Source organism: Mytilus trossulus, chromosome 1 (genome assembly GCF_036588685.1).
Source record: "Mytilus trossulus isolate FHL-02 chromosome 1, PNRI_Mtr1.1.1.hap1, whole genome shotgun sequence".
Taxonomy (NCBI): domain Eukaryota; kingdom Metazoa; phylum Mollusca; class Bivalvia; order Mytilida; family Mytilidae; genus Mytilus; species Mytilus trossulus.
Window position 1 is genome coordinate 77,848,517 of NC_086373.1, and position 24,735 is coordinate 77,873,251.

The 24,735-nt window shown below is 31.6% G+C and overlaps 2 protein-coding genes across 5 annotated transcripts in view; both read right to left on the reverse strand.

Annotated features, from left to right (window-relative positions):
• LOC134685678 (GTP-binding protein Di-Ras2-like) overlaps window positions 1–11,630 on the reverse strand; it is a 47,843-nt gene extending 36,213 nt beyond the window's left edge. Inside the window, exon 1 of the mRNA XM_063545648.1 lies at window positions 11,200–11,630. Within this exon, the coding sequence (XP_063401718.1) occupies window positions 11,200–11,286 (87 nt within the window). The 5' untranslated portion in view covers window positions 11,287–11,630. The remainder of the gene's footprint in view (window positions 1–11,199) is intronic.
• A 7,142-nt stretch (window positions 11,631–18,772) lies between these two features.
• Window positions 18,773–24,735, reverse strand: part of LOC134685716 (receptor-type tyrosine-protein phosphatase mu-like) — a 48,192-nt gene continuing 42,229 nt past the window's right edge. For all 4 annotated transcript variants that reach the window (XM_063545673.1, XM_063545675.1, XM_063545672.1 and 1 more), the window contains 4 exons: window positions 22,268–22,399; window positions 21,862–22,019; window positions 20,063–20,198; window positions 18,773–19,437 (listed from right to left, as the gene is read on the reverse strand). In XM_063545673.1, coding sequence (XP_063401743.1) covers window positions 19,363–19,437; window positions 20,063–20,198; window positions 21,862–22,019; window positions 22,268–22,399 — 501 coding nt within the window. In that variant the 3' untranslated portion in view covers window positions 18,773–19,362. The remainder of the gene's footprint in view (window positions 19,438–20,062; window positions 20,199–21,861; window positions 22,020–22,267; window positions 22,400–24,735) is intronic.

Here is a 24,735-nt window from a genome sequence, read left to right on the forward strand (position 1 = left end):
ACGATTACATATAACCACCACTTAGAGCTATCAAATTGAACATATTGATTAATTAGTATTTACTTAACAGACAGACATTTGGAAATGATTCAATCATTCTTATTATTTGACAATATTTTATTCCCTAACTTCCTATGTGTCTTATTTGAGAAAATTGTTTTTAGTAAATTGTTTTCGTTTGATTCAGATTTCAGTGTGAGCTTGTAACACGTACTTCTTTGATAACATTAGATATATATATGAGAAAATGACTAGATATAAACTTCGGATATCGAAACCAGAGACGCCAAAACATTCTAAGATACATTTATACGAGAGTAGCTGTATGTTTCTTTAGATAGTAGGCCCTACTATCTAACGAACATACACCTAAGGCCCACTATTTGTTTTATCAATATACAACAAAAATTGACATCTTCAAATATCATTGTAACAAGCTTTTAATGCATTTGTCTGAATAAACAATGAAAGATAAATAATACGTTTGTTCAAACATATTCCAATAACATGGTTTAACAGATAATCAATAAGAAATACGACGTAACAGTGGTTTTCAAAACTGGTATCCGAAGAGATGGAAGATTTGACGTTTTACCTAATCTAATCTCAAAGAGATTTTTATATTGTCGACCAATTACAAGTTTATTTTACTGTATTCTCATTAAAAAGAGTACATATAATTGAATTATTGCGAAATAATGCATTATATGACTTCTAGTTCAGGCATATGTGCTGTCATTTAGTGACAATCTACATCTCACTTTTTCCTCAAAATACATGTGTTTTCTTGCAAGAAATGGAGACAAAAGACAATAAGGTCTTCTGCTAACTAACGACAAAGACAACAATGCTAACTGCTTTTAATAAATAAAAAAACAACAATGATTACAGCTTAAACTTAAGACAGGAGACAATAACGTTTAAAGCTAAAGCTAAATACAAGAGACAGTAATGTCTACTGCTAGAAATAAAAACAAGAGACAATAATATCTACAGCTAGAAATTAAGAAAAGATACAATAATGTCTACTGCTTGAAATAAAGACAAGAGACAATAATGTCTACAGATAAAGCTAAATACAAGAGACAATAATGTCTACAGCTAGAAATAAAGACAAGAGACAATAATGTCTACTGCTAGACATATAAAGACAAGAGACAATAATGTCTACAGCAAAGACAGGAGACAATAATGTCTACTGCTAGAAATAAAGACAAGAGACAATAATGTCTACAGCTAAAGCTAAATACAAGAAACTATAATGTCTACTGCTAGACATATAAAGACAAGAGACAATAATGTCTACTGCTAGCCATAAAGACAAGAGACAATAATGTCTACAGCTAAAGTTAATACAAGAGACAATAATGTCTACAGCTAGAAATAAAGACAAGAGACAATAATGTCTACTGCTAGACATATAAAGACAAGAGACAATAATGTCTACAGCAAAGACAGGAGACAATAATGTCTACTGCTAGAAATAAAGACAAGAGACAATAATGTCTACAGCTAAAGCTAAATACAAGAAACTATAATGTCTACTGCTAGACATATAAAGACAAGAGACAATAATGTCTACTGCTAGACATAAAGACAAGAGACAATAATGTCTACAGCTAAAGTTAATACAAGAGACAATAATGTCTACTGCTAGAAATAAAGACAAGAGACAATAATGTCTACTGCTAGAAATAAAGACGGGAGACAATAATGTCTACTGCTAGACATATAAAGACAAGAGACAATAATGTCTACAGCAAAGACAGGAGACAATAATGTCTACTGCTAGAAATAAAGACAAGAGACAATAATGTCTACAGCTAAAGCTAAATACAAGAAACTATAATGTCTACTGCTAGACATATAAAGACAAGAGACAATAATGTCTACTGCTAGACATAAAGACAAGAGACAATAATGTCTACAGCTAAAGTTAATACAAGAGACAATAATGTCTACTGCTAGACATAAAGACAAGAGACAATAATGTCTACTGCTAGAAATAAAGACGGGAGACAATAATGTCTACTGCTAGAAATAAAGACAAGAGACAATAATGTCTACAGCTAGAAATAAAGACAAGAGACAATAATGTCTACTGCTAGACATATATAGACAAGAGACAATAATGTCTACAGCAAAGACAGGAGACAATAATGTCTACTGCTAGAAATAAAGACAAGAGACAATAATGTCTACAGCTAAAGCTAAATACAAGAAACTATAATGTCTACTGCTAGACATATAAAGACAAGAGACAATAATGTCTACAGCTAGAAATAAAGACAAGAGACAATAATGTCTACTGCTAGACATATAAAGACAAGAGACAATAATGTCTACAGCAAAGACAGGAGACAATAATGTCTACTGCTAGAAATAAAGACAAGAGACAATAATGTCTACAGCTAAAGCTAAATACAAGAAACTATAATGTCTACTGCTAGACATATAAAGACAAGAGACACTTATGTCTACTGCTAAGCATAAAGACAAGAGACAATAATGTCTACTGCTAGAAATAAAGACAGGAGACAATAATGTCTATTTCTAGAAATAAAGACAGGAGACAATAATGTCTACAGCTAGAAACAAAAACGGGAGACAATAATGTCAACAGTTAGAAATAAAGACGGGAGACAATAAAGTCTACAGCTAGAAATAAAGACGGGAGACAATAATGTCTACTGCTAGAAATAAAGACAAGAGACAATAATGTCTACTGATAGACATAAAGACAAGAGACAATAATGTCTACAGCAAAGACAGGAGACAATAATGTCTACTACTAAGCATAAAGACAAGAGACAATAATGTCTACTGCAAGACATAAAGACAAGAGACAATAATGTCTACTGCTAAGCATAAAGACAAGAGACAATTATGTCTACTGATAGACATAAAGACAAGAGACAATAATGTCTACTGCTAAGCATAAAGACAAGAGACAATAAAGTCTACTGCTAGAAATAAAGACAGGAGACAACAATGTCTACTGCTAGAAATAAAGACAGGAGACAACAATGTCTACTGCTAGAAATAAAGACAGGAGACAATAATGTCTACTGCTAGAAATAAAGACAGGAGACAATAATGTCTACAGCAAGAAATAAAGACGGGAGACAATAATGTCAACAGCTAGAAATAAAGACAGGAGACAACAATGTCTACTGCTAGAAATAAAGACAGGAGACAATCATGTCTACAGCTAGAAATAAAGACGGGAGACAATCATGTCAACAGTTAGAAATAAAGACGGGAGACAATAAAGTCTACAGCTAGAAATAAAGACGGGAGACAATAATGTCTACTGCTAGTAATAAAGACAGGAGACAATAAAGTCTACAGCTAGAAATAAAGACAGGAGACAATAATGTCTACTGCTAGTAATAAAGACAGGAGACAATAATGTCTACTGCTAGAAATAAAGACGGGAGACAATAATGTCTACTGCTAGAAATAAAGACAGGAGACAATAATGTCTACTGCTAGAAATAAAGACGGGAGACAATAATGTCTACTGCTAGAAATAAAGACAGGAGACAATAATGTCTACTGCTAGAAATAAAGACAGGAGACAACAATGTCTACTGCTAGAAATAAAGACAGGAGACAATAACATCTATGCCTTAAGCTAAAGACAGGAGACAATAATGTCTACAGCTAAAGCTTAACACAAGAGAAAAATGGACCATTCCAGTAAATTTCTAACAGGTAGGGAGATTTTTTATGCGTATCAGAAAAAATAACATGAAAAATTACCTATCAGATTTAGAGTTCTTGGTCATATTGGGTGGATGGGCTTTCATGGGGGAAATTGACCTAGAAGAATTTTTTACCGCAAGGGGTACGGGGCGCCGAATGGGACTCTTGTGGTTTTGTACTCAAAATTCAATTTTGTACGGACAAAAGTGACTTTTGTTCAACAAAAATGAGTTCAGTTTAACAAAATTTGTATCATACTACAAATTTGAAATTTTGTCATACAAAATTATCTATCAGCGGACAAAAGTCACTTTTGTCATGACAAAATTCATTTTTGTTACACAGACTTGACTTTTGTTACCTAATTTGAAAATTGAGCGACAAAAGTCAATTTTGTATTTAAATTAGTTTAGTTTGGTTTCTGTGAACTAATTTGCATACAAAATTGACTTTTGTTACACAAAATTGACTTTTGTTACACAAAATTGACTTTTGTTACACAAAATTGACTTTTGTTACACAAAATTGACTTTTGTTACATAAAATTGACTTTTGTTACACAAAATTGACTTTTGTGAGACAAAATTGACAAAATTGACTTTTGTCTCAACAAAATTGACAAAATTGAATTTTGTCTCAACAAAATTGACAAAATTGAATTTTGTCTCAACAAAATTAACAAAATTGAATTTTGTCTCAACAAAAATTGACAAAATTGAATTTTGTCTGAACAAAATTGACAAAATTGAATTTTGTCTCAACAAAATTAACAAAATTGAATTTTGTCTCAACAAAATTAACAAAATTGAATTTTGTCTCAACAAAATTGATTTTTGTCTCACGAAAGTCAATTTTGTCTCACGAAAGTCAATTTTGTCACATAAAAGTCAATTTTGTTGTTACAAAATTGAATTTTGTCATCACAAAAATGAATTTTGTCGTCACAAAATTGACTTTTGTCTCAACAAAATTGACTTTTGTCTCAAGAAAATTGACAAAATTGACTTTTGTCTCAACAAAATTAACAAAATTGACTTTTGTCTCAACAAAATTTACAAAATTGACTTTTGTCTCAACAAAATTGACAAAATTGACTTTTGTCTCAACAAAATTAACAAAATTGACTTTTGTCTCAACAAAATTTACAAAATTGACAATTGTCTCAACAAAATTAACAAAATTGACTTTTGTCTCAACAAAAATGACAAAATTGAATTTTGTCTCAACAAAAATGACAAAATTGAATTTTGTCTCAACAAAAATGACAAAATTGAATTTTGTCTCACAAAAGTCAATTTTGTCTCACAAAAGTCAATTTTGTCTCACAAAAGTCAATTTTGTCTCACAAAAGTTAATTTTGTTTCACAAAAGTTAATTTTGTTTCACAAAAGTCAATTTTGTCTCACAAAATTGAATCTTACCGTACACAATTGACTTTTGTGATTTAATTTCCATATCAGGTAACAAAAGTCAATTTTGTATGCAAATATGTTTATATTTTCATACCTTTAAGACAAAATTGACTTTTGTCATGACAAATATGAATTTTGTCTACAAAAATGAATTTTGTCTACACAAATGAATTTTGTCATCACAAAATTGAAGTTCTCACAAAACAAGTCTGTAGCACATAGTTTTGTAAGACAAAAATGATTTTGTTATGACAGAATTGAATTTTGTACAAAACCACAAGAGTCCCATTCGGCGCCCCGTAAGGGGTGTACCCATCAGAACTTTGATGACACTTTATTCTGTCAGAAGATACCTTCAATCCCTAGTAAACTTTCATTTATTACATAATATATGACAAGTTAGTGTATTTTAGATACCAGATAATGTATGATACGAAACTGTTAAGTTACCAAAGCACCCCTAAGATATGACATAGGCATTTTTGTAACCCTTAAGATGTAATTATTTTTACCTTGCAAACTATTTACTGCTGCAAGACCCTTCAAAGTTGTTTGCGTATAATTGTACGTGACAGATGAAAAAAAATACACCCCTTCAGATGTATAAATTTTACACTCCTCAGGATGGACCATCCCTCCCCTTTAGCAGACATTATCTGGAATGGCCCAATGTATAATGATAGAATTAAAGACAATATATAACAATGTTTTCTGATAGAATAAGGACAAGAAACAACAATGTCTACTGTGAGAAATGAAGACAACAATGGTTACTAATATAAATTAAGACAACAATGTTTACTAATAGAAATTAAGACAACAATTTTACTGATAGAAATAGAGACAACAATTTTACTGATAGAAATAGAGACAACACTTTTTACTGATAGAAAGCATTTTACCATAGCAGTACTTTTGACAAGATGCTTGCTTATCAATGAAAGTTAAAAGGATTCTATACACTACTTCATGTCGTGAGATTTTCATTGGAAGAAATGAGCTTACGCAAAAGAAATAAATGTAATAAACTAGAATGAATTTGTTCTAACGTCATTGATTCGAATAAGCAACTTCTTATCTCTAGTGTAATTACTTTTTCAATTATATTCGAAATCTTTGATTTAACACATGCTGTCGAGGAAGTGAAAAATTATTACAATATCTTGAGGAAGGAGGAAACAACTTAGATATTGAAAAATTGACGCAATGCAAAAAATTATATGTAATGTGAAAATAAGAAGATGTGGTGTGTTGGTCAATGAGGCAACTCTCTACGAGAGACCAAATGATACAGAAATTAACAATTATAGGTCTCCGTACGACTTTCGCGTAGTCAGCTATAAAAGACCCCAAAATGAAAAACGTATAACAATTCAAACGATTAAAACCAACTGCCGGATTCATGTACAAAATAATGAACGAAAAGCAAATGTTTATTCTGACTAAAAACGACACAGACAGACTGATTCGTTGAAACGTATTTCAGTATACTAGTAGTTGTAATAGTGAAGGTTACAAAAGCATTTTACTACTTTGAATGAAGGCGAGTAAAATTCAATAGCTTTTTCTCAAAACATTTTGTAAAATTTAATAATTGGCAGTTGCTAAATATTTAAGTTCCTTTAATTCAATAAATATCATATAAAACAATATGATGGTATATACAAAATCAAATAGATGATGTTTGATTGCCAATCGGCAATCAAAAAACAACTTTCCACTAGAGACAATTGACTTAGATGTCAGCAACAATAAGTCACCGAACGGCCTTTAGTAATAAGCAAAATCCATACCACATAGTCGGCTATGACACCCCTGTATTTATCCTTTTGATCGGGAATAAACAATTGGTTAACATCTCAATACCCAGTCTCAACCCGCCACATTTTTATTTTCCAGTGCCAAGTTAGGAAAATTGGCAATAGTTTCCATATATGTCCTATTTTTATTAATCTTTTCTTGTAGAATTAGAATTAAGACGCAAAGCTATGATAGTTCTAATCAACTCATTCTCAACAATTATAGACTGGGAATAAGCTTGAGCTTGATGTATTGAGTAGACACATATCTACTGGGAAATAATACATGTTCCTTTATATAAGTCATTTTAATGTAATTTGAAAGTTTGGTTACATTGTTAATTTTAAATTCAAGGGATAAGAAGTGACATAAGTACACCTTCTTCTTCACCAAATATTTGTCAAGCTAAATTTGAAAAATAAATCAGTCTTATGTTAGCACACTTACACAAGGTTGTGTCAAATACAGAAAATATATATAACATTTATCAGAATAAACCAAGTTTATATAAAGATGACAAAAGGGATAAGTTCGTCACTAAATATTCAAAATTATTTAAGAATTTTTATTTATACATTTCAGTTTGTAATGTAAATAATTATTGTTGAAAACTTGTATCAGCTACATATTACATTTATCTCTCCATATGCAATGTTACTTTCAAGTAAACGATTTTTATTGTGACGATGCATGTAATATCTTATAGTTCGTTTCTGTGTGTGTTGCATTGTCGGTTTTTTTTGTTGCACTTCAGTGCTTCTGTTGTTTCGTTGTTTTCCCCTTATAATTGAAGTGTTTACCTCAGTTTTAGTTTTAACCCGAATTTGTTTTCTCTCAATCGATCTATGACTTTCGTAAAGCGGCATACTACTGTTGCCTTTATTTAAATGCACGACTTTTATATATTGAAAAAACTAAACCCCATCATCAAGAACTAAGTAAACTATCCATACAATATTACTTTCATAATGCATAAATTGTTGATCGAATTGACAGACACCGCTCTCTCCGGGGGTTGCCCTAACTATGTTATGATGTGTTATAGTACAACAAACGTATGATCTATTATGCATAAGCAACATTATTTGTCGACAACACCTCTGTTCCATTGACTATTCGCGTATACACAGCCAATCAAGACAGCTCTATGTTCCTGTTAGGGTGATATAAAATATTCAAAACATTCAAAAACGCAAGATCTACATTCATTAAAAAGTATGCAGGTTAGGACATATATGATTATAAACTTGACACATATATAAATGACTGATTGACGTATATATCTAAAGTGAAACTATATTCATCATAAACCTGATAATTATATTTGAACCTTTATCAAAACAGGTTATTAAGATCGTGTATTTTTTCTTGATCTATTTTTCAATCGGTGGTTGATGCAAGTTGCAAGTGTTATTTTGTTTTATTAATAATCCATGAATTGTTACTTGTAAAATCAAACATCAAAGAAAAAAACCCAGAAACAACAAAATTACAAAACAAAACAAGTCCCAATTTTAGTATAACAACCGTCTAACGTCTATAAGCTTTGCTTTTACTATTTTTGTGAAAACCAAAGAAATAAATTGTAAAATTATATTTGAAAGTTAGGTGTTACTTATGACCTGAAACATGAACTAATTAAAGAGATACTGTTGATAGAAAAAAAATGATCTGATTTCAAAATGTAAGATTTGAGTTCCCACATACTAAAATGAATATATATTAATCATTTAAAATGCATATAACTTTTAGTGTTTAATTCATGAGTCCCAAGAGTATTGTGTTAATGCGATACATAGTATCGCGACATAAACATGAAATACATTATTAAACAAACCAACAATCCTTATAATGGAATACATCATGACATGGGAAATTAATTAAAATGTCAACTAAATACCATGTGAATAAAACAAGTTATCGATATAACTTGAAAATTAATCAAAGATGACATTTGGTAAACGTCATTTGTGTAAAATAATAATAGTTCTTTTGGCGTTTATCAGGAATGTAGGGGATTTTCTATTCAATTTTGACACCCTGATGTGAGGCAGAATACTTTTGAATACAGCAAGATAACGAATCTAGTTCCTTTACTCATTTGCATACCAGGGTATACCATTGAACATTTTTACGAAGAACATCCACTACAAATTTTTACATACTGGTGTAGGAAACTGAAGAACATATGAAACGAAAGTTTTCTTTTGCGTTTCAAAATTAAACACAAGCCGCATCTGTAGAAATTTAACAATAATTCAATAACTGCAACATTTACCAAAGAGTGTCAAAAGACAGATAAAAATACCAGTCTTAAAATTGTTTGCTTTTTTAACAACATTAAGATAAAGATAACAATCGTATTTTGTTTCTTCAATGGCAAGGTCATACACTTTTGATTAAAAAACCAAAAACAATTTTAACCAATTTCAAAGGCTTTTTATCAATAACATTATTACGTTCAATTAAATCCTTTTCATGTGGATGAATGTTTTGCATAAGTGGAATTCATAACAGACCATAATTGTTTTACTTTATAATCATTCTAGAATCCTAACTTATAATTCTATAATCAAAACAATAAATGCGATGTGTGCTGATGCAAAGAAGTTCACTTCTTATAGCATCTTTAACGTTCCATACATATTGTCAATTAAGTATTTCCTTGACATGGTACTTAGAGGGGAGAAACCACAATCAAGGACATAATACATTGAGAATCTCTCATGGCTTTAGTATCGTTAATGACAAAACCACTCGGCATTCATCAAGTATGGACGGAATAGCATTGGTTTCACTAGATTATTCTTAAGAAAGTGATTTCTAGATTCTCATCGATCTATACATGTTAATTTTTTTCAAAATCAATCAGATTTACAAAGTTTTCGAATGCTTTCAATTACAATGACAAAAGTAATTATACTGGTGCAAATGAAAGGCTTCCATGAAAGTTTTGTCTATAGATTGTATAATTATTTTTTCTATTACAATCAAATGTTTAGCTTATTTTTCATTCATTTCAAACAATGCTTATCCATCTTTTTAAAAAACCTTACTGTTGCCTTTAATCATATATACTTTTATAATATCAGCTTAAATCCAAGACAGACATATGTTACGCTCTTCTTCTCGTTTATTAAGATTTGCATGGATTGGGACGAGAAAGAGCGCGGAATATTTTCAAAATAACCAACCGGTAAAGTAAATCATAAACTGGCTTAGATTAGAGATTACGTCTTCAAACAGTCCAAACAGTGTTAGAACTTCGTAGTTGCATATGAATATTTACATCGTTGCATCAGTCGAATTTGACAATGTTTGCATAATTAGACACCAGCGGTAACATTTCTTACACCCATTAAAATACAAGAGACTTCACGACCAACTAAATATACGTTTATATATATAAATCGAATTTCGCTACCCTTTTTCAGATCTAACAATGCAATTTAATAACAAAACCTAATCTAATCTAGGGTATATTTCAAAATGTGTCTCTTAAGTTTATTCTCTATCGATGGCTCAAAATCTTTATGTCTATAGCCCAAGGATTTATTACACGTTCTAAGAGCGCCGTTAGAAATGCACTGGTGCAGACATATTGTTTCCTGGCAAATGCTTTAAACTTGTCACAAGATAAAATTTCACGAATACGGGTAAATCAAGGACAGTCAGACAATTCCTGATAGAGCTGTTTCGAATAGCGAACAACTATGGGATGTCAATAGATTAACATACATTATAGCTTTATAACCGGTGTGTTACCAATTGAATGTTTCAACAAATATTGTTCTTCTGTGCTCATGAATTGAACACCAAAAGCATATGAACCTAAATTTTAAGAATTAATCTCCAAAGTTGCTACTGCATATTTGCATGTAGTACTTCATGACAGTACCTAAAACTTGAAATTATTGACTGTATGTCTATTGGTGCTGAAATGCAATTCTATCCAGTAAGTGGAATACATTGGTTTAACTTTAGGTGCAAGTAGTGTGCCCAAATGCTCTTTTTGTAGGTGCATACACTGCTTAGTATTGTTAACTAAGATAGGTTCCTGTCTGTGAATGGCTTATTTTGAAACTGCTATAAGGAATGTGTAGTCTATGGTTCTTTGGAAGTCCAAATTCATCAAATATCACAAACCTCGTCCTAATCAAATGTGTATTGGTAGAATGTTACAGTACGGATGATTTGATATGATTTGAAAACAAATCTTCAATATAGACTTCTGTGTGATTTGTTTTTATTATTTAATTAGGTTATTAGAAGTTCTTACCTTTTCTCTTGGTTGCCATATATCTATATCAGAATTCATTCCTGTAGATTTTGAATTTGACCTCACAGCTCTCCCGGAAGCGGCCATGTGTTCAAGACCCCTCTAGGAAAAGGGCTGTAATCCTTTTGTCGTATTTCATCTGTATGGCGACGAAATACTTAAGTAGTCTTTTTCTTGTACACAGAAATTCAGTCACAATATATCCAATATTCAACAAGTCGGTCGCCTTCTTTGTATAACAGTTTCTACATCACGACTTCTTGGAATCAAAGGAAATATGAATTCTGCAATCACTGATGTACACTTGTATAGTTGTTATTTAAATCGATGCTACAAAGGGAATCAAAGATATGCATTTATCTAAACCAAGCCCTAAATTGAAAATCTACAACCGTCAAAATGGTAAAATGAGTGAACAAACCAATTTGATAGCTTAGAATCGATTTATTGTCCACGGTGTGTGAAGTGATTGCAACTTAATATTAGCTATACGTTACCCTACGTAAAACCGTATCATATTATTGACAATCATATTTTCCTATAAAATACAATTAACGTTGACTTGATTTTCTTGCGGATCATTCGAGTATGCCTGGATGAGAGCAGAGGATATTTAAGAGATTAGTCCAATATTGTTTTGGCTATATAATTTTCCTTCAGATATACAATTTGTCAAACTGATTCAAACGGTCGATATTGCTATTAAGATATGTTAGTAGCATGAATGAAATTACTCTATTGCTTAAAATTTCCATTTCTTTTGACGAATGAATAAAGAAAAATATTGATTGGGATTATTGTTTTTCTGATATTGTAACCTTAATTTAAAGAGCCAAAAATGTGGGCATTTAAAACTATTATTTATATTAGATGTTAACCCAAATTTCAACCTGAAATGAATTAGAACTAAATCGAACTAGAGAGCATAGAAAGTAGATTCAAATGTTTTGAAATCTTTTAGGCTATAATGTAAGATGCACGAGTTTCGAGCGTATAGTTAAAACGGGGGAAATTACGAGAGAAAAAATAACGGTACTTTGGTTCAGTTTCCAACCTACACATTGAGCTAGATATTGCCTACTCAACACCATTTCTATAGCATATTATTCAATGTCGCTTACTCGTGAATGAAGCAAGATACAATTTACAATAAAGAGCTCGTTACTTCGGTAAAACAGTGTTTCATTAATTAATCTATTGCTTTTGTTTAAAATCAGCAGATCAATTCTTAGTATTGTTTAATAAAACTGATTTACTTTATAAAACAATTTTCAATTAAATATATCAGCTAGCAGGCATTTAAGTTAACTATGGATTAATCTGTGTATTATGAATATTTTTAAAACAAACTTAGTTGAATTATAAAAAAAATGTGTGATTGCTTTAAGATGGACAATATTAAAATTTAGATCTTTGTTTCCATTTAGTCACATCCTACTACGTAGACATAATTTGTATCTGTAACATTATATGTAGATCCTGGAAGCAACAGTGTAATCTTAGCTCATATAACTGTATGAGACGGTATATAGTAGAACTAAATAAATGAAATATGATTGCCAATTATACATCAGAGACAAAATGACAATGATGTAAACAACTACAGTTCACCGTACGGTCTTTAGCATTGAGCATTACTCATACCGTATATGGAAATGGTACAAATTTTTACGCGTATGTGAAGCGCTTTTGTGAAGTAAGGGATGTATTGATACGTAGAAAATCTGGTAACTTTATATAAAGTATAGTATAGTACAGTAAAGGTAAATAAGGTCAGCTATAAAAGGCAATGATAAAATGTGAAACAATTTAAAAGAAACGGCCGATTTTATGTTAAAAACAATATAGGGATAAACAACAGACCAACGACAACCGCTGAATTGATATATCCTTCTTGTATGAGGCAGGCACATATATAAAGTAGCAATCAATCCCCCCCTTACCATGGAGAGCAATGTCATTAATTTTGTATGTGTCTGTCCCAAGTTAGGAGCCTGTAATAAAGTAGTTGTCGTTTGTTGCTGTGTCATTTGTTTTTCGTTCATTTTTTGTACATAAATAAGGCCGTTAGTTTCCTCGTTCAAATCATTTGCACATACCACATCTTCTTTTTTATTTTAATAACACACATAAAGATGAAACTGCAATACACGCATGTACACCTTATAATTATTCCATTTATCAACTTTAGTTGACCAACTGCTTATAGTTTTGTTTATAATCAAAGCATCAAACAATTTCCTTGGTTTCGTTCTGTACCTCCTTATTGATTTACGAAATTCGATCATCGGTAAACTACACTTGCCTTTATTCAATACCTTTAGTTTATTGAAACAAATAATGCCTTGTCCTTATTTTAGCCCTGAACAGATTTAATTAATCGTCAGTAACAAAGTGTACTCCTTCTGTTTACGCCTTAAAACTTCAAACTAGAACCTAGAACCTTATAACAATACGCAGGAATCATGGTCGGTACGTTAACAAAACATATTTGTGCTGTAAAATTTCCTCTGCGTAAAGACGTAAACGATACTTCGTCTGTCTATTAGAAATCGCGATCATCATGAAACTGTCCACGCGAGGAAAGTTAGCTTCTATTAATCAGGTTGAATTGAATATAAACTCATCATAGATACCAGGACTAAATTTAGTATATACGCCAGACGCGCGTTTCGTCTACAAAAGACGCTCGAATCCAGAAAAGTTAAAAAGGCCAAATTAAGTACGAAATTGAAGAGCATTGATGACCAAAATTCCAAAAGTATTGTCAAATACAGCTCAGGTTATCTATGCCTGAGTTGAAAAGCCTTAGTAATTCAAATAAACAATATTTTGTAAACAGTAAATTTATAAATATAACCATATCAATGAAAAATCATGTCAGCACAAACAGTGCTGACTACCGGGCTTGTGATACCCTCTGGGAAATAAATCTCCATCAGCAGTGGCATCGACCCAGTGGTTGTAAATAAATTCATCATAGATACCAGGACTAAATTTAGTTTATACGCAAGACGCGCGTTTCGTCTACAAAAGACTTCAGACTCATCAGTGACGCTCGAATCTAAAAAAGTTAAAAAGGCCAAATAAAGTACGAAATTGAAGAGCATTGTGGACCAAAATTCCTAAAAGTTTTGCCAAATACAGCTAAGGTAATATATTCCTGAGGTAGAAAAGCCTTAGTAATTCCAATAAATTTACCAAACTTTTTTTTTCTTAAATTATTGTTAATCATCTTAGTAACGTGCTTAAGTATTCTTTTATACAACTGTCATACAAGTGAGAGGTTAAGCTAGCTTTAAAAACCAGGTTTAATGCACATTTTTCACATTAAAAAAATGCCTGTACCAAGTCAGGAATATGACAGGTGTTTTGTAATATTAAAATATTTATGAATATTACTTTAACTGTTTATTCTGTGTTTGGTGGTATCCATTTGACGTGACTCTATACTTAAACAACCCGTCATTGTACTATTATTCTATGATATTGTTTGTATTCTTGTCCTTCATTTTTGTTTATCTGGTTTGGGTATACGCCTTTTTGTATTTCTTTTTTACATATACTGTGGCTTTGTACTTATGCATCAAGTTCTATGATAATCTTTGTATTGTTATATTTCATATTTGCTTATGCGTTATGCCTATATGTTTTTTGTGTTTCTTTGATACATATCACGTGTTTTTGTACTTATAACCCCTTCATTGTGTTCTTGTGACAATGTTTGCTTACATATTTAACATGAACGCCGTACCTTGACCTATAAGTGTTTACTTTTATAAACTGTTATTTGGATGGAGAGTTGTCTCATTGGCACTCATACCACATTTTCCTATACCTATTTACATATTTGTTTGTTTTATAGTGTTTAAGATGGTAACATAATGTTGACTGCTGTACAACTTTTTTTGACATTTTTACCTATTATGTCTGTTGTTTGTTTTTTTCACATCTCGTTGTCAATATAATGGAATTTTATCAACTGTCATTCATGTGAAAGGTTTAGCTAGCTTTAAAACCAGATTTAATCCACCATTTTCTACTAAAGAAAATGCCTGTACCAAGTCAGGAATATAACAATTGCTGTCTATTCATTTGCCTTGTATGAGCTTTTGATTTGGACATTTGATTTGGAATTTTCCTCGGAGTCTGGTATTTTTGTTATTTGACTTTTTATATGTTGCCGTCTCGTGATGATTTCAAGGCTTTCTTTGAAGTTTAATGATTTGTTGGTTTTCTGCTTGTATGCTTTTCTCCATTTCACTTATCTTTAAAATATTACTCTAAATACCCTCTTCAATATATTTAGATATTATCGAGAAACTAAGGATCCAAATTCCTCTAGCAAATTAACCTTAAATGAAATTGGCTATTCTTTTTATGTTCCTTTTGATCAAGTAGCTTTTATCTTTTTACTTAGTCACACATTTCTTGGTTCCTATTGTTTGGGTTTTAGCGTTCCTAATGCAGATAAATATATAAAAAAAATATCTTCGATGCACGTAAAGAATTCTTTAATGGATGTCAACTCGGGTACTCGTTGGTTTACCAAGCGATACTAAGGTTCTTCTAGTAAATTGGTAAAACACTTGCAAGATGGAAACACAGAATTGTACCTATTGTTTATGTTGTGGGTCGTTAACTTAAGCTTTTGAACGTAAAACCTTAACATTATTACATATCACTAGATAAGAGTCTAAGAAATTGTATACCAATATTAGCTTTTTTACTACATGTACTTATTATGTAAACTGGCAAACATATAGTGAAGTAATTAATTAACATCTATAGAAAAATCATTATTCAGACAACAGTATTTTGAAACCGTAAAACACTTTTGACTATCACCAGGGATGATAATTTAACTTACTGATGCCTTTAAAACATTTTCTGAGGGTCAACAAATGCCAAGAATCTGTTCTTGGTAAAATGATAACCTTGTAAATTTTCTTGGACATGACCATACAATTGATATTCATGTCAACACCGAATTGCTGACTACTGGGCTGGTGATACCCTCGGACACGAAACGAACACCAGCAGTGGTATCGACCCAGTGGCGTTAATAGTTATCAATGATACCAGGATTATGATTTAATACACCAGACAAGCGTTTCTTCTACATAAGACTCATCAGTGACGCTCAGATCTAAATAGTTATAAAGGCAAACAAGTGCAAAGTTGAAGTGCATTGAGGACCCAAAATTCTAAAAAGTTGTGCCAAAACTAACAGTCCTGCTGATAAAATAAAATATGCTCTGACGGTACAGAATTAGAGGAACGATTAAGATTAGCTGAGGTTAGTTTGTATATCCATCATCTGTTTGGAGGAATTAAACGCAAAACATTTGAATCGTATTTATTTTTTTGTTTCTATGATTAATATTTAATTCTAAATTTACATGATTTATATTTTTATATTTTTATTTATTTGATTAATTTGTAATTTCCCGAGAGGTGCTCTCATAAGCTTTACAAAGCAACAAAATTTTAACAGGAAACCGATTAGTCGATTATCATTTTGTTAATCGATATTCGGTACTACCGAGCAACACTCGAGTACTCAAGTACACGTTGTCATCCCTAATTATTTTCAATTAAAGATATATGATTTTTTTGGGGAAATCCTATGTTGTGTATACTCTATATAATGTTGATAGGTTTTTAAACACCCTCGTCATCGTTCGAATTCAGTATCTGATCGAGATTTTCTGCACTTTTTATTAATTTAAAATTGTTAGTTCTTTGTGAATATTTCCGTCTTTGTTTTGGATTTATATGTGATGAATATATTTTACCATGGTGTCTGAACTTTAAGAAGTTTGCATATTTAGTTATCATTGCTGTACTACTTTTTACTATAGTAATGATTTATGTCATCTTACAGAATACAAACACCTGCAACTTATTTTATGACAATGAGTTATGTGTTCAAGGTCATGTACTGATAGGATATATCGTATCGTTCCTGTCGTGACATCGTCGATAGAGGGTTGCTGCTTTTAGTAATGCTGTTGAATCAGGGATTCCAAGTTGTGAAGTTGGGTTTGTCACTCAGGAATTCCACAGTAAACACAAGTAGATTGTTTCATAACGCTGATGGTTATATGTCAAAATATGTTTTAATGCAAATTATCAAAAAGACACCCAAAAGACTGTAAAGGTCTTTGAGCTGAATGTGAAACTAAATCCTTTATTTTATATTTATTCGGCTGTGTTGTTTTTATGTACTGATTTAGATTGTTTTTACGTATTTATTTTTATTCTGTAGTTAGTTACCACTTCAGTGTAAACATATATCAATTATATAGTCAATTTTATAAATTTACTGTTTGCAAGTATGAATTATTCTAAATACTAATGATTTTCTTATCCAAGGTTGATAACCTTAGCCGTATTTGGCACAACTAGGAATTTTTATTCATCTATGCTTTCATATTTGTTTGACTCTCTTTTCTAGTTTCACCTGAGCGTCACTGATGAGTCTTATGTAGACAAAACACGCGCCTGGTGTATTAAATTATAAGCCTAGTATATTTAATAACTATTTGCTTGTCGTAATGTTATACTGTATTGTTTATTTGTGTGTTCCTCTGTTGTGTATGTTCTTCTACTTATTTGGGTTGTAGTCCTGCCATGTAATTTTATCATTTACATGTTATATTTATAATTGACATAAAAGCGAGAGGTTTGGCTAGTCACAAAACCAGGTTCAATCCACCATATATTTTTTTAATGTCCTGTACGAAGTCAAGAAAATGGCCAATGTTATATTATAGTTCGTTTCTGTATGTGATGCATTTTAGTGTTTCTGTAAAATGTTTATATTTATATACTATTATCGGATGCGCTATAAAAGAAACATTTGTTTTATAAAATCACATTTATTTATAACAATATGATCTATAAAGCTTCATTTAAGATTTTATCTAACGTTAAAAGCTGTATATAAATGCTGACAAAATGTTTCAGAAAAACTAAATCATTAGTATTCCTGTCATGAATATTGCATGAAATATAATGACTTCTGTAAAATGGTATCAAATCTTATTTCGATAATTGACCATTAGTATGTCCGGCGGCCTGTAATGTATAACTTACACTACAAAGCTTCTCACACGAACTGAAGTCAATAAAATAGAATGTCATGTACATATGAGCAAAGGGTATGGACGTCTGAACCAAGATATTTGCATACTATATAAATTAACCGTATTATTGTGATTGTTTCTTTATACAATGATATGTTGAAATCAATAATGATGTCTGTACATGTGTATTTAGAAAACGGTGTCCATTATTTGTCAAAGATGAAAAATGCCTAGCCATTTATGATATAAGAGCATAAAATACGTCTAAATAAATGTAACATTAATCTTGATTTGCCGCCTCTTTCTCCTTTCATATTCTTCTCGTCAGACATGACTACCATCCACTCTCATTCTAAAGCTTCACTATAATAGATTTGATCAAATAAAGCCCTCATTCACTCTCATTTTATCAACATATAAATATTATGTAATAATGAACTATCACAGACTAGCAAAGAGAGATAAGATGGTTAATACCCTAGTTATAGAAAGCAATTTATTCAATACAGGAAGTGATTAACTCATTTACCATTACAACATGCAATATCGGTTTTACTTAAGTAAAACTGACACATCTCTAGAAATAAACCAGAGAAAATTGCTACACTGAAAAGATGTCAGTGTGGAAATACAATTTAGTTTTATTCTTTTACTCTCACCCTATACACTATTTCACAGCAGTTAAAGGAATGCTGTCTTCAATATGTTAGTATATTGTGAAATGGAACGATTCCAAAGAACAGTTTGAATGATCCTGTACAACAACATCCAATAGTCTTTACACTTTAAAAGTATCTAATCATTCATATATACTTTCTCAATAGGCGCAACAGGACAAAGCTTTTACTCATCTTATCCCTCTCTATAGCTCAGCTGTTTGAGGTATTTTCTATAACAATGTTTTTTTTCTACAGTGATATGATCTGATATTTTACAGTTTATAATGAAAGTCTTTGGTAGCACCAATTTTTCACTCTTCTTCATTTCATATTTGGCACGATTTAAATATCAGACTGACGTCATGGATCGGTTATCTCTCCAACAACATAGTCATTGTGTATTTTCATTATTATCATGAAAATGTAGAAAACGTGTGTTGATTGTTTAGGTACTCAAATGCAATTTCGTGGCAAAACTTAAACTGCTCCTGAAAAAAATGAAATAAACTTGATAAAATATCGTGTCTCTTTGTACAACAATGTAATTTTGATAATTTATTTTTGTCACATTTTCTTCCTCGAAAGGAAACTGTTCAACTCAGAAATTTTGTGTCAAAAAATATTTCATTTGAATCCATTAGAGTTTAACCTTATACTGGCTTGTAGTCAAGTATATGATGACACCATAAGAGGAAAGACGGATGTGCACGAGACAAACATTAATGATCCCACAATGAAGGTATGTAGCGGCCGAAAAAGTTATCACTTTCTTTATCCATATTTATAAATATCTTAAGATATAACCAACGTGCTGGTTGTTCCATATTGCATTCTTACAATGATTTGTTTGGGAAGTTTTGTATTTTGATGCTTGATAATTCAGATCTTTTCATTTGAATTATCATCTACCTAAATTTGCTGAGTGATAGTTTTCAGTGTATAACTATTAGATAATAATGATGGTGTCGTCAATGCCTCTCGCATTTAATAACATAAAACAGATGCAATCCTTCTTATATTATAGAATATATAAACCTTGTAAATTTTATTTTTAAAGGACTAATATATCCCACAGAAAACACTGTTATGATAGAACAGTAATATGTCACCTACCAGAGTATCAATCAGTTGTGGACGATTTAATCTCATTTGTTTCACAGCCTGGAAGACATCTACTTCTTTGTCTGCCTTAATACGTTCTAATACATAATTTGCTGCAACAAATAATCCACTACGAAGGACACCATTCCTGTATATACAGAATATTCAAGGTCGAGCAATTAAAATATTGTTAAGGGATACGTATAATAAGGTTTAATAATCTATTGAAGGTCATATAAACCAATCATTTAATTGAAACATGAAATGCTTTAGACTGAGAAAAACATAACATGATACTTTTGTATCTACATTTTCAACTGGTGGATCTAGTTGCATCAAATAATTGATTTCTTGATAACAGATCTCTTAATTTTGTGATATATTTGATTTAACAAATACTGAGCTGTAACGAATCTTCGCGATTGCTAATTATGGTGTATTATGAACAAAATCAACAACTGTCGTTGACCCGATGCCTATAGAAATACTGACTGTGTCCGTGAATTGACACAGTCGCCTGACGCAAATGAACATTTGACTTCTATTATGAAACTAATTAAATGAGTAGTTTTTCAATATATAGCAGTTTATGTAACGTTTGTAATTAATAATAAGCAAAAACAAAACATCATCAAAGATACCATGGAAAGAAAACAGTTTTCATGCTTTATATCTCTTAACAAGGATAATGATCGATAGCAAAAACAACAACAAAGCTCGAGCAACAAAGCTATTTTTTGAATATACAAAATCTTCTGGATGATGGCAATCTGAAGTCGTGCGATATCTAGCGTCGTAGAAATAAAATGAACTAGTAAATCATATAATGTGAACATGAAAATCTAGGTTCTTTTCAAAATTGTTGAATTATATGATTAATTTACCCCTTTCTCAGGGTTGAAACGCTCAGAACATCATTTTTACGATTACAAAATAAAAGCGTTGGTTCAATAGAAATTTCCTATATTCATCTTCATTTTTCAAACGTAGCACATTTTCAAAGCAAACATTATTAATCGTCTGTGTGAAATATCTCATCAAAGATACCAGTCTATTAATGTAGTACGTCTGACATGTATTTAGTTAACATAAAAGTCATAAGTGTCGCTCGATTCAAAACAGCTGAAAAACCACTAAATAACGGAACTGTAGAACAAAAAAGAATAAAAAGTTGCGCTTATGCCACTATTATTTGGAAGTATCGTCTTGATAATAAGGTATACTAGAGTGAGAGCTTGCAACCAAATGGGCAGATTTTTTTAAATTAGCTGTAGTAAAAGATATCAGTTATATACGTTACGCGTGTCATGTTCACACTATACGGACATTATTTATAACACACCACAGCTTTTACGTTCACCAAAACGTTCTTTTTAACGCTACGATATGTGTCTTATCGATTGTTGGCTCTTTCTTAAATTTAGTACGCTGGCTTGAGATAATAACTTTGTAAATAATAATGAATATATCAAAACGATCTTTTAACGTTATACTTTTCTAATATTTGAAATTACTTGCCATGATCCATGAGTGGATAGGACATGGAAGTTTTTATACCCATGATATAGAAAATCATATACATTTATTATTGGAATCAGCTGACTTAGCTCAATTTATTTATTATTGTATTTGATTACTACGATATGAGGTGTTCACTCAGACTTTGTAACTCGGAGTTCGTTAAATTTTTTTCTTTTCACTTCTTATCATAGTAACAAATAGTGATATCTTTTTTTGTTTTTTTTTACAAATACAACTAAAACTGTATGTACTATAAATTCCTTATGCTAGCCAATTTCTTTTTAACTTACATGCAGTGAACCGTAACTGGCTTATTCCCACTTTGCTTTTGCCAATTTTCTACCATATCTAACAGTTCCAGCAATGCTGCTTTTGAGTTAGGTACATTAGCACCTTCAGGCCATCTGTGAAAATGGAATTGTCGAACCACACGTGGAACCTCCTGAGGCTAAAATTAACAAATAAGTACACGGTCATATTGAACGTCATATTGTCTCATAAAATACTGAAACAAAGTTTTCAGAAATATCAATTTATCTCGACAACAGGTGTAAAAAATTGAAGAAGTTGCTTATCATCGTAAGTTCGTATAACAAGACAGAGTTATAAACCTATTGACATTGACCAATATATTAAAACTGTATACACAAAAACTTATTCGACATTTACTAAACATAAATGAGAGGAGCAACTTACATTCAATGTATTTGTAATCGTAAAGTCTCTGACTGTGACACTTGGATCAGATTTGATTTCTGCTGTTGTCTCGACAATAAAAGGACCATAACTCTCACCACAAGTTTCTAATGTCCAATATTGTTCACATGTCTGAAAAAGAGAATTAAAAAGGGTTTAATACTGAAAACAACATTTCATGTCAATAATATTTATTTATATATAAAAAAATACACATTCATGCCTTATATATCATGTACTGTGTTACGACTTTAGATAAAAAAAAAAAAACTGACGAGTAGGGTATTACACCTGGCCACCGAAAGCTTTATTATTTGTAGAGCTTATGCGGTCGAGTGGGTTAGCGCGTTGGGTATAGTTCAAGCGATTTTCTGCCACGATATCACAGTAGCATGAATTTGATTCAAAGTCAGGCACAAATAAAAATTTGCTTCCGCAGATTTACAGATCTAACATTATTGATTTGATATTTAGACGAAATACATTTCAGAATGTGTTTTTAGCCTTGTATCACAATCAGTGATGATCCGACTTCTTCAGCCGTACTCATTATATAATTTTCTGTGACTGCATCCTACATAATTGTAGATTTCGAAAAAGAGCATGCTAATGCCGCTACAAGGCAGCACTCGCACCCGCAAAGTGGAACGGAGTTAATTTAAGTTGGAAAACTTGTTTCCAAATTCACTATAAATAAATATGCTATAACTAGCTTAATGTGTAAGATCCTCTACGATAGATAATTCAGCTAATCTGCAGGGATTCCATCTTCGTGCCTTATATATCATGTACGACGTTAGATGATAAAATGCTTCGGTGAACACAACCTGATACGATCACAGAGGTAGAACAGTTTGGGTAAATTTGGACAAAATAAGCTTGCTATAATGTGTTAATTTAGATTGTGATTAAATGTTTTTAACGATACAAATTAAATGTGGTCAAAGATATTAAAAATCTATTGCGCAATACTGTAATATTTTGAATATTTTGACGACAAAAAATATGAACCTCGTTAAAAAAAATAATTAACCCAAGCCTTTCGCTTGTAGTGTGGAACCTTGCAGAACAATTTTTAAGAGATCTATACACTTAAACGCAAGTTATTGTTTGGAAACCAAAACATGCATATTTTTTGTCCCTTATTTCGCTCCTTATTCCTGGAAGTTTAGATCAATTACCCCAAAACACAATCCAAAATTCCTTTTGTGATATGGAAAAAAAGTAAAATCACAAAAATACTGAACCTAGAGGGAAATCAATTCGGAAAGTTCATAATCACATGGCAAAATCAAATAACAAAACGCATCAAAAACGAATGGACAAGAACTGTCATTTTCCTGACTTGGTACAGGCATTTTCAAATGTAGAAAATGCTAGATTAAACCTGGTTCTATAGCGCTAACCCTCTCACTTTAATGACAGTCTCATCAAATTCCGCCACATTTACATTGATGCGTAAAATAAACAGACACAATGAATAAAATAGTCAAAATATAGTTCATCAGTCATCATCGTATAACAATTTTAAAAGGAACAATTTAACAGAACACAAAAACATCTACTATCTACGAACACATTGATTGATACCAGAGATATATACATGTGCACACAGATTAATGTCCGAAAACTGAAAAATAGCTTGGTTTTGGCCCTAAATTCTTAATCTGTTAGTACCATATTCCTTAATAAATCCAACCTTTCCTTTTGTAATATTGAACCTTCTGCTTAAATTTCATAGATATATATTCACTTGAACTAAAGTTATTGACCGAAAACCAAGTGTGTCTTTGGACGATGATGACACAGACGACAACATCATAGCATAATACAAACCCCCCCAAAAAAAAATTCGGTCGTAAAAAAACTGACGAGGAAAGGTAACACCCGGCCACCAACAGTTTAATTATTTGTAGAGCCTAGGTTGTCGAGTGGTCTACTTTGTCGGACATAATCAAGACGATTTGGTGCCATGATATATTAGTAGTTAGTATGAGGTCGAGTCCCGGCCAGGGAAGAACGAAAATTTGTATCCGTAAATATGCACATCTGATATTGTTGGTTGATATTGAGACGAAATACCTTACATATCCGCACACTAATATCAAATATGCAAACAACATTGTGTGGAGAGATGTATGTATAAGGAACGAAATGTCATCTAACTAAATACAGTACTTACTATGCATGAAACGAATGCAATAGGCCTCGTCAGACGGGAAGGAAATCTTTCAGATAATTGAAGTCAAACTCGGGATGGGCTTTCTCTGATTTTCAATTTGACGTGTATTGCCCTTATTTCTCAATCAATTGTCCGTTCAGTGGCGGGTTTTTTATTGGTATTTCTGTTGTTCCGTCGTATTCCTCTTAAAGTTAATGTGTTTCTGTCGGTTTTTGGTTCGTGACCCAGATCAGTTTTCGCTTTATCGAGTTATGACTATTGAACAGAAGTATACTACTGTTGCCTT